At 46.0% G+C, this 12,056-nt stretch overlaps 1 protein-coding gene across 1 annotated transcript in view; it reads right to left on the reverse strand.

The window, feature by feature from the left end:
• LOC109924273 overlaps positions 1-12,056 on the reverse strand; it is a 138,275-nt gene that overhangs the window by 86,193 nt on the left and 40,026 nt on the right. The window contains exons 8-10 of the mRNA XM_048618263.1: positions 10,781-11,211; positions 9,846-9,993; positions 244-543 (exon numbers count right to left, since the gene is read on the reverse strand). Coding sequence (XP_048474220.1) covers positions 244-543; positions 9,846-9,993; positions 10,781-11,211 — 879 coding nt within the window. The remainder of the gene's footprint in view (positions 1-243; positions 544-9,845; positions 9,994-10,780; positions 11,212-12,056) is intronic.

The raw sequence follows: 12,056 nt of genomic DNA on the forward strand, positions 1-12,056 counted from the left end.
CACAGAGACAGAGCGACAGAGACAGACTTGTTCTGGAAGGCACGTGCATGCCATAGCAGAGTTGTCGACATATTTGTTGACATTTCGGTTATTCAAGAGGATTAATGTTGCAGAATAAATAGCACGCTGTAAATGGTGTGGCAAAGTGAAATGTATGTAGACACACGTACACACGCTCACATTGATACGTGTGCACACGTACACCAGATGGCTTCGACCAGAAGCTCCAAGTCTCAAACCTACCTGAAGACAATCCAGATGAATTAGTTTTACACAATAGATAACGGGTGGGAATAGCTGCTGATGTCTCAGGTTTGTTTCCAGATGCAACAGAATTCATGAAGCAGTTTGGAGTTGGTGTCGCAGTTGTATTGGTCAGGACTGTACTCAAAGCCCCAATTCTCTGGAATGTTGTGACTGCAGATCTAATAGGAGGGGGGGCTTTGGACACATTTTTCACAGTTGTGTCAGTAGCTGCAATGGAAACTCCTTGTTCCCTTTTCTGTGTTGTAATCACTGGAAATGACTGAGCTTTACCTTCTGCTGCAGAAAAAAAATTGCAATTTGGAGGTAAAGATAAAATACTGCATTATTGACATGGTAATCTCTTGCTGTAATTAACTTAATTAATTACACATTTGCAATTTTTTTAAAAAAATTAATTCGCAGAATGTCTGCATTGCCGAGGAGGATGTTATTTGTTGTTCATCCTTAACTGCCTTCGAGTAATTGGTGGCAAAGCTCCCTCGGTCATACATAGAGCTGTTCAGGATGAAAGCACCAGAATTTCGACCCTGCAACAGTAAAGGAACAGCAATACATTTGCAAGTCAAGATGGAACACGAAATGCAGGTAATGGGACTCCCTAACTACACTGTCCCTCTTTTTCTGAGTGGGAGAAGTTACAAGTGTGGAAAGTGCTGTTGAAGGAACTTGGTAACTTATTGCTGGAGTCTTGTTGATGGTATGTACTGCTATCATAATGCTCCGGTGGTGGAGGGACTGAATGGGAAAGGGCAGATGAGGTGATCATCGAGCAGACTGCTCTTTTCCAGATGATGTCAAGCTTCAAATGTAGTTGGGACTGCACGCATCTACACGAATGGAGAGCATTCAATCACACTCCTGACTTACTGACTAATATATGTTGCACAATTGATGTATAGACATTAGCAGCAAAGGCATATATAATGATGATGTGTTTCTTGACACTCTTATAGACCACGACAATACTGGAGCCAGAAGTGGCCATTGAGACCATGAAGCCTGTTGACTATTCAATGAGGTCACGGCTGATGTGCAACCTAACCGCATACACTTTCCTTTATCCCACATCATGATTAACAAATAATTGATTGAGCGCCAAGAGCCATTTACGAGTGTTCAAAATTTCTGCCAACCTATGCGTGTATAAATATTTCCTAACTTCACCACCAGAGTCTCTTTCTTTCTTTCAGGCTGTGCCTGTTATTGCTAGAGTGCCCCAACTGATGGAAACAGTTTTGCTCCACTGACTTATTTTGAAAACACCAAATATTTGTTTAATTTTGTAAATTCCAGGCAATACAATCCTTGTCTGTGGAGTCTTGTTCATACTTAACCATTGGAATCCAGTTAAAACTATTCTGGTAAATCCACGCTGCCCTCCCACCAAGGTAAACAATATCCCTCCTCAGGTATACTATTTCAAACTGAAGGCCTGGTCTAACTAGGGCTTCTTATAGCTGAAGCATGATTTCCACTCCTTGATATTCTAGTCCTCTAAATAACTACAGGATTGAAAGTATTCAGATAGAAAACCAGAAACATGGATTTACACAGGACAAGAAACAACCATCGCTAACCACAAAAACATACTAATCCCAAGCTCAGAAAACATTGTGCAACATCTTGCCATCTCTCTCAACCACAAGCTCCCCCTTGAATTTGTTAATATAGTTTGCTTTTATGAACCAGTCCTCCATGGAACGACAGAGGCAGACAGATAAAACGAAAAGCATTTCCAATATAAAGAGACAGACCACTTAAGGAGAGCTTAGTCATCAGATTCTATACATCAGCTAAGAATAAATGGGTACAGTAGTAGTTTAAAAGATTAAATATATGCAGTAATTCTGAGTCTCAGATTTTCAGTTCATAACCATCAGTATGTTTAGTCCCAAGAGCCTGCTCCACCAATGAATTAGATCATGGCTGAAATGTTGAATCAAAATCCAACCTCAACAGCTTCGCCTTTTGCCCCCCAACCCAGCACTATTTTGGCAAACGTACACTGCATCAACTCTACGACAAATATAACCTTCCTGAGACAACAAGGTGTAGAGCTGGATGAACACAGCAGGCCAAGCAGCATCAGAGGAGCAGGAAAGCTGACGTTTTGGGTCTAGACCCTTCTTCAGAAATGGGGGAGGGGAAGGGGATTCTGAAATAAATAGGGAGAAAGGGGGAGGCGGATAGAAGATGGATAATGGAGAAGATAGGTGGAGAGGAGACAGACAGGTCAAAGAGGCAGGGATGGAGCCAGTAAAGGTGAGTGTAGGTGGGGAATTAGGGAGGGGATAGATCAGTCCAGGGAGAACAGACAGGTCAAGGGGGCGGGATGAGGCTAGTAAGTAGGAGATGGGGGTGGGGCTTGAGGTGGGAGGACAGGTTAGGGAGGCGGGTACAAGCTGGGCTGGTTTTGGGATGCAGTCGGGGGAGGGGAGATTTTGAAGCTTGTGAAGTCCACATTGATATCATTGGGCTGCAGGGTTCCCAAGCGAAATGAGATGCTGTTCCTGCAACCTTCGGGTGGCATCGTTGTGGCACTGCAGGAGGCCCAGTGTGGACATGTCGTCCAAAGAGTGGGAGGGGGAGTTGAAATGGTTTGCAACCGGGAGGTGTAGTTGTTTGCTGCGAACTGAGCGTAGGTGTTCCACAAAGCGGTCACCAAGCCTCCGCTTGGTTTCCCCGACGTAGAGAAGGCCACAACGGGAACAGCGGATACAGTATACCATATTAGCAGATGTGCAGGTGAACATCTGTTTGATGTGGAAGGTCTTCTTAGGGCCTGGGATGGGGGTGAGGTGAAGGGGCAAGTGTAGCACATCCTGCGGTTGCAGGGGTGGTGGGGCTGGAGGGGAGTGTGGAGCGGACAAGGGAGTCACGGAGAGAGTGGTCCCTCCGGAAAGGAGGTAACGGTGGGGAAGGAAAAATGTCTTTGGAAGTGGGGTCGGATTGCAGATGGCGGAAGTGTCGGAGGATGATGCGTTGGATCCGGAGGTTGGTGGGGTAGTACCTGAGGAAGAGGGGGATTCTGTTTTGGTTGTTGTTGCAGGGAGGGGGTGTGAGGGATGAGTTGCGGGAAATGCGAGAGACACAGTCAAGGGCATTTTCGACCACTGTGGAGGGGAAGTTGCGGTCCTTGAAAAACGAGGACATCTGGGATGTCTGGGAGTGGAATGCCTCATCTCGGGAGCAGATGCGGCGGAGGCGAAGGAATTGGGAATAAGGGATGGCCTTTTTGCAGGAAGGTGGGTGACAGGAGGTGTTTTCTAGGTAGCTGTGGGAGTTGGTAGGGTTGAAATGGATATCGGTTTCCAGGTGGTTGCCAGAGATAGAAATAGAAGGGTCCAGGAAAGGGAGAGAGGTATCAGGGACAGTCCAGGTGAACTTAAGGTTGGGGTGGAAAGTGTTGGTGAAGTGGATGAACTGTTCAAGCTCCTTGTGGGAGCACGAGGCGGCGTCGATAGTCATCGATGTAACGGAGGAAGAGGTGGGGGATACGGCCAGTGTAGTTTTGGAAGAGGGATTGTCCCACGTATCCTACAAAGAGGCAAGCATAGCTTGGGCCCATGCGGGTACCCATGGCCACTTCTGTAGGAAGTGGGAGGAATGGAAGGAGTTGTTGTTAAGGGCGAGGACGAGTTCAGCTAAGCAGATAAGGGCGTTTGTGGAGGGGGACTGGTCGGGCCTGCGGGACAGGAAGATGCAGAGGGCCTTTAGGCCATCTGCATGGGGAATGCAGGTGTATACTGGACATCCATGGTAAAGATGAGGTGTTGGGTACCAGGAAATTGCGGCAACGTCGTTCTGCCCACCGCCGACGTCACTCCTCCCACCGCCTCCACATCAAGCAGTTCCAGAGGAGACAATAGCACCCAGCCCTGCCGAGTCTTCACCATCGCCCCAGACCTCCCCCTCACTGAGGGCGAACGGTCAGTCCTCAGTAATGGATTCACCATTGGCCCCCTCCACCCACACATCAACGAATACAACTCACTCTTGGATGTAGAACAGTTTTTCTGCCGCCTCCACCACCGCGCTTACTTCTTTAATCATGAGCCTAACCCTCCCGCTACTGATCCCTTCTCCTGCCTCCAACATACCCCCTCCTCCTGGACACCACCCCAAGGCCTCCGACCCTCCCTCAACCTCTTCACCTCCAACTGCCATCGTGACATCGCCCCAACCTCTCCTTCCCTCTCACTCACTCCAACCTCTGCCCCACAGAACGTGCAGCCCTCCGCTCCAACCCCAACCTCACCATAAAACCCGCGGACAAGGGAGGCGCAGTTGTAGTATGGCGCACTGACCTCTACATTGCCGGGGCCAGGCACCAACTCTCCGACGCCTCCACCTACCGCCTCCTTGATCATGACTCCATCCACCAAAACATCATCATCTCCCAAACTATCCACAACTTCAGGTGACCTCACACCCACAGCCTGCAACCTCATCGTTCCCCAACCCCGCACCGCCCGTTTCTATCTCCTTCCCAAAATCCACAAACCTGACTGCTCTGTCGACCCATTGTCTCCGCCTACTCCTGCCCCACCGAACTCATCTCCACTTATCTCGACTCCATTTTCTCCCCCTCAGTCCAGGGACTCCCCACCTATGTCCGTGACACCACCCACGCGCTCCACCTCCTCCAAAACTTCCGATTCCTTTGACCCCAACACCTCATCTTTACCACGGACGTCCAGTCCCTGTATACTTGCATTCCCCATGCAGATGGCCTAAAGGCCCTCCGCTTCTTCCTGTCCCGCAGGCCCGACCAGTCCCCTTCCATTGACACCCTTATTCGCTTAGCTGAACTCGTCCTCACCCTTAACAACTTCTCCTGGCCATGGGTACCTGCATGGGCCCAAGCTATGCCTGCCTCTTTGTAGGATACATAGAACAATCCCTCTTCCAAAGCTACACTGGCCCTATCCCCCACCTCTTCCTCCATTACATCGATGACTGTATTGACGCCACCTCATGCTCCCACGAGGAGCTCGAACAGTTCATCCACTTCACTAACAACTTCCACCCCAACCTTAAGTTCACCTGGACCATCTCCGATACCTCTCTCCCCTTCCTGGACTTTATTTCCATCTCTGGCAACCACCTGGAAACCGATATCCATTTCAAGCCTACCAACTCCCAACAGCTACCTACAGTACACCTCCTCTCACCCACCTTCCTGCAAAAAGGCCATCCCCTATTCCCAATTCCTTCGCCTCCGCTGCATCTGCTCCCGAGATGAGGCATTCCACTCCCGGACATCCCAAATGGCCTCGTTTTTCAAGGACCGCAACTTCCCCTCCACAGTGGTCGAAAATGCCCTTGACCGTGTGTCTCGCATTTCCCGCAACTCATCCCTCACACCCACTCCACGCAACAACCACCAAAACAGAATCCCCCTCGTCCTCACGTACCATCCCACCAACCTCCGGATCCAACGAATCATCCTCCGACACTTCCGCCATCTGCAATCCGACCCCACTACCAAAGACATGTTTCCCTCCCCACCCTTATCTGCTTTCTGGAGGGACCACTCTCTCCATGACTCCCTTGTCCGCTCCACACTCCCCACCAGCTCCACCACCCCCGGCACTTTCCCCTGCAACCGCAGGAAGTGCTACACCTGCCCCTACACCTCCCCCCTCACCCCTATCCCAGGCCCTAAGAATACCTTCCACATCAAACAGATGTTCACCTGCACATCTGCTAATGTGGTATACTGTACCAGCTGTTCCTGTTGTGGCCTCCTCTATATCGGGGAAACCAAGCGGAGGCTTGGTGACCGCTTTGTGAAACACCTATGCTCAGTTCGCACTGAAAAACAGCACGTCCCAGTCGCGAACCATTTCAACTCCCCCCTCCCACTCCTTGGACGACATGTTCATCCTGGGCCTCCTGCATTGCCACAACGGTGCCACCCGAAGGTTGCAGGAACAGCACCTCCTATTTCGCTTGGGAACCCTGCAGCCCAATGATATCAATGTGGACTTCACAAGCTTCAAAATCTCCCCTCCCCTGACCACATCCCAAAACCAGCCCAGCTCGTACCCGCCTCCCTAACCTGTCCACTCCTCTCACCTCAAGCCCACCCCCATCTCCTACCTACTAGCCTCATCCCGCCTCTTTGACCTGTCCGTCCTCCCTGGACCGACCTCCCCTCCTTAACTCCCCACCTACACTCACCTTTACTGGCTCCAACCCCGCCTCCTTGACCTGTCTATCTCCTCTCCACCTATCTTCTCCTTTATCTATCTTCTAAACACCTCCCCTTTTCTCCCTATTTATTTCAGAATCCCCTCCCCCATTTCTGAAGAAGGGTCTAGACCCGAAACGTCAGCTTTCCTGCTCCTCTGATACTGCTTGGCCTGCTGTGTTCATTCAGCTGTACACCTTGTTATCTCTAACCTTCCTGAGGTGCCGTGCCAGAACTGAATGTCATTATACCAGGTGGCGTCTGATCAAAGTTCTGTACAACTACACTATAAATTCCACTTCTTGACATTCCAACATCCTTGGGAAAAAGGCCACTGTTTCATCAACCTTGTTAATTTTTTCTGTACTTATCCAATTAATTATTTCTGTACTTTGGTCCTTCAAGTTGTTTTTCCCATCCATGATTCCTAGCAGGTCACTATTTAGAAAATATTCCAACCGTTATTCTTCGGCCCAAAATGGATGACCTCAATTTCTCACATTGAACTTCATTTGCTCACTGACTTATTCCAGAGTTGTCCTCTCTCATTCTTCTGCTCCCACCTGCACTATTTATTTTGATTCTAAAATATGACTGCCTTTCATTTTTACTAAAAGGCTCACTTTACAAACTCCTCAGTTTTTAAGAAAGATTTATTGCCAATGCAGCATAGTTATTCAAACTTGTTAGTTTGGTAAATACAATGGACAAACTAACAACTCTATTGATATGAATTAGGAGTGGGCAGTAAATATCGGCATTTTAAAAAGTAAAGTCAATCTATCAGGCTCAAGGCATTTCAAAGTACTTCACAACCAATGGCTTTCCTCTCAATTGTCTACTGTTGTCTTTTGGGCAAATATTTCCAGTTGGCTCGCCAAGTTCAATATTATAGTAAATGTAATGACAAATCAAAGAAAAAAATTCTGTTGTGTTTTGTTGAGGGAACATCGACTGAGCAGAACTTCCACCAGATCTTCTAACAGTACCATAGGGTCAGTTACAGTGAACTATAAGTCCGTCTGCTCAAGTTAAAATTTCATCCTGACAACGGCACTAGTAAAATCTTTAGTTTTGCATTAAAATTCAGCTCAATTCAGAGCAACGTTTGAAATATGTAGAGTCTTAAACCAAACTTACTCTTATACAAACTCCTGAAACCACCTGGGATGTATTCCTACTTGAACATTAACATGCGTGATATGCTGTTAATGTCACAAGTAAATCAGAAAGCTCAGTTACGTGTATTCAAATTTAAGATCAAAGATTTAAGGCGGAGAATAGGGCCCCTTAATGATCAACATCCTGTGTGAAACCACAGGAAAATGGGAGATACTAAATGAATATTTTGCATCAGTATTTACTGTGGCGAAAGACAAAGGCTAGGAAACTCAGGAAAATAAATACTGATGTCTTGAGAACAGTCCACATTAGAGAAGAGGTGGTGTTGGAGCTCTTAGAAAATATAAAGGTGGCTAAATCTCCGGGACCTGATCAAGTGCATTCCAGGATGCTGTGGGAAGCTAGGGAAGAAAGCAGAGATATTCTTATCAACTACAGCCAAGGGTTAGGTGCCAGAGGACTGGAGGGTGGCTAATGTTGCACCTTTATTTAAAGAAATGCTGTAAGGAGAAGCTTGGAACTACAGACAGGCGAGACTGACATCAGCAGTGAGTAAGCTGTTGGAGCAGATTCTAACAGATAAGATTTACATGTATTTGGAGAGGCCAGGCCTGATTAGGGATAGTCGGCATGGCTTTCTGCATGGGAAATCATGTCTCACAAACTTTAATCAGCTTTTTTTTTTGAGGACGTGACCAAATAGATCATAGAATGATCATAGAATTCCTACAGTGTGGAAACAGGCCATTTGGCCCAACAAGTCCACACCGCACTCCCCAAGAGTATCCCACCCAGACCCATTCCCCTATCCCTGCATTTCCCATGTCTAACCCACCCAACCTAAACATCCCCAGGTGCTATGGGCAATTTAGCATAGCCAATCCACCTAACCTGCACATCTTTGGACTGTGGGAGGAAACTGGGGCACCCGGAGGAAACCTGCGCAGGCACATTCTCCCCATGTAAACTCCATGCAGACAGTTGCCTGAGGCTGGAATTGAACCCGGGTCCCTGGCACTGAGGCAGCAGCACTAACCACTGAGCCACCGTGACGCCCCAAGATAGAAGAGCACACAGTGGTAGACATTGTCAAAGGCTTTACCAAAGTCCATGTAGACAAAGTGCCGCGTGGTAGACTGGTTAGCAAAGTTAGATCACATGGGATCCAGGGAGAGCTTGCCAATTGGATATAAAATTGGCTTGACAGTAGAAGACAGAGGGTGGTGATGGAGGGTTGTTTTTCAGACCTGGAGGCCTGTGACCAGCGGTGTTGGGTTCACTATTTGTCATTTATATAAACGATTTGGATGAGAATTTGGGAGGAATGGTTAGTAAGTTTGTGGACAACACCAAAATTAGGGGCGTAGTGAACAGTGAAGGAGGTTATCTAAGAGTATGAAAGGATCTTGATCAAGTGGGCCAACGGACTGAGGAGTGAAAAGATGGAGTTTGAATTTGGATAAATGTGGGTGTTGCATTTTCGTAAAAAGAGCAAGGATAAAGCTTATACAGTTAACGGAAGGGCCCCGAGTAGTGTTGTAGAACAGAGACATAGGGGCTCGGGAACACAATTCTTTGAAAGTTGCATCACAGGTAGCCAGGTTAGTTAAGCTGTTTAGAAGCTTGCCTTCGTTGCTCAGACCATTGAGTATTGGAGTTGAGGTTGTACAGGACGATGGTGAGGCCACTTTTGCAGTACTTTGTACAGTTGTGGTCGTCCTACTATAGCAAGGATATTATTAAATTGGAAAGGGTGCATAAAAGATTTAGAAGGATGTTGCCAGGACTGGAGGGTTGGAGTTATGAAGAGAGGTTGGGACCTTTTTGACTGGAACATAGGAGGTTGGCAGGTGACCTTATAGAGGTTCATTAAATCAAGAGGGGCATAGATAAGGTGAACAGCAAAGGTCTTTTCCTTAGGGTAGAGGATTTCAAAATTAGAGGGCATATTTTAAGGTGAGGGGGAAGAAATTTTAAAGGGACTTGAGGGGCAACCTTTTCACAGAGAGGGTGGTCTACATGTGGAATGAATTGTCAGAGGAAGTGAAAGATGCAGGTACAGTTTCACCATTTAAAAGACATTTGGACAGATTACGCGATTAGGAAAGGTTTAGAGGGATATGGGCCAAACGCAGGCAAGTGAGACTAGTTTAGTTTGAGAAAGTTGGTTGGCATCAACGAGTTGCACCAAAGGGTCTGCTTTTCATGCTGTATGACACTGTTATTCCAAATACCAAAATCAAAAAGTGCATTTACTCACCAGTAGGTCTGTTGGATGGGTTGGTGGTGCAACTGGTTTCACTCGGGCACTTTTCTGGTGAGGAGACATTTTTCTCTAAATCCATTACAACATGAACTGAAGAATTAAGCCGTTCGACTCTTGTTTGCTTAGAACTATCTTTGGAGACCTAAGGCAGGAGATACAAACACAAAAAATGGGAAGTCAGAAGACAGTAAATGAGAAGTTATTAAAAAAACGTTTCTGCAAGCCCTCTACCAATTTTACTCCATTCCAAATGTAGGGCAAATAGAGAAGCAAAGCATTCTCCTTAGTAGGCAGATAAGGCGGCAGATTAACTTTTTCAACTGAAAAGTTTGTTATGCATTTTCCAAATGTGATGATCCAACTTTCTAATGCTGTGCAACTATGTGAATTATGCCACCAGTGAAGAAAGACCATGTCATTTTGAATGGTTTTCTTTGTCAGTGCATGCTCTATGTTCCTGGGTCTTGATTATCATCATTGCATAACCAGTTGCTACCATGTTTCCTCTCTTTAGAGATGCCAACGAAAAATAATAAAGTTCCTCAATTTCCAATTGCAGCAAACAAGCTAAGCTGCTTGAAATCACTTCAACTGATGAAATTATTTCTATTAACAAAGATTCATAATCAGTTAACTTGAGGCTCAGGAATTCTAACCTGGATAATAAAAATACAACATATCCCACACATCATTAAATTACCGACCAGCTTAGAGTACTGGACAGAGAATCCTTGCATAGATCAAGTTAAGTTTTACCAACATTTGATGAAGACACTGAACGCATTTAGATAGGACAGCTGAGTGTACTGTTTTTAAGAGAACAGGAGAAGGAAACCTACCAGAACAAATTGTTGGCACAGCATTAAGCCCACCCCTCCCCTTGCACAAATTGTAGCAGGGAGGATACATAAAAAAAATTAAGCTCTCACCTTGGATATTAAATGATTCAGCTTTGTTTTGAAGGCAGAATTGCCAACCACAGCTTCAATCACCATATTCTGCACCAGGGGCCTAATAAATCCATGTTCTGAATCTGAGACATTTTGGATGGTTGCTCTCACATCAATCCTCCTCTTAGGTGGAAATAAAGTTCCATCACTTTTTTCCAAATTAATCTTGTATTTGTCCAATCGCTGTATCAAGGGAAGTTTATTGGCCATAGCACACTCAGCAATTAACTTAATAACCTTAACACGACTTTCATTCCAATTACAGTAGGAGATGACTTCAACAACCTTTGAAGCAGTTGATCGGTTTGTTGTTGATGGATGCTCCATTACTAAAGATGGATCTAGTGTGGCTTGGGATGTAGACTCAATTCGGAGATTTCCTGGTTCCAATTTCTCAGCATTCTTATTATCTGAGGAGGGGGAAAACATTATATATCAAAAAGGAAAATATCAGGTAGAGGAAAAGTGAGAGCAGATGGGGAGGCAATGGGCTAGTGGTATTATCGCTGGACTGTTAAACCAGAGACCCAGATAATGTTCTGGGGATCCATGTACAAATCCTGCCATGGCAGATGGTGGAATTTGAACTCAATAAATATCTGGAATTAAGAATCTAATGGTGACCATAAATCCATTGCTGATTGTTGGGAAAAACCCATCTGGTTCACTAATGTCCTTTAGGGAAGGAAACTGCCATCCTTACCTGGTCGGGCCTACATGTGACTCCAGACCCACAGCATTGTGGTTGACTTAACTGCCCTCTGGGCAATTAGGGATGAGCGATAAATGCTGCCTGGCCAGCAACACCCTCATCCCATGAAGGAAGAAAGAAAAAAAAAATCTAGAACAAACAACATTAAAATCACAGAATCAGAGTACAGAAGATGCTTTTTAGCACATTCAGTCTGTACTGCCGAAAACAAAAATACACTAGCCTCTACACGAAATGAATAAAAGTTCTGAAATCTGATATAAACATGAAATAATTATCCAGGCGTTGAGAGTTACTCTTCAACCAATGACTATAGTATATACAAGGCAGCCAACGGTTTGTGAAAGTGGCTGGAGTTCTGTATGTTTGCTGTTATCATCTAAAATGGTCTGAAGGAATGACTAAGACCTCACGTGATAAGGCAACAGATGATGGACATATTAATTAATATGGTTTGAATTGGCTGTATAAATGTGGGAAGCTGGTAATCAGTGGGGAGAGTGTCTTATGGATATGTTTGGGGGGGGGGGGGGGGGGGGGGGG

The sequence above is a fragment of the Rhincodon typus genome, chromosome 39 (genome assembly GCF_021869965.1).
Source record: "Rhincodon typus isolate 14 chromosome 39, sRhiTyp1.1, whole genome shotgun sequence".
In the NCBI taxonomy this organism is placed as follows: domain Eukaryota; kingdom Metazoa; phylum Chordata; class Chondrichthyes; order Orectolobiformes; family Rhincodontidae; genus Rhincodon; species Rhincodon typus.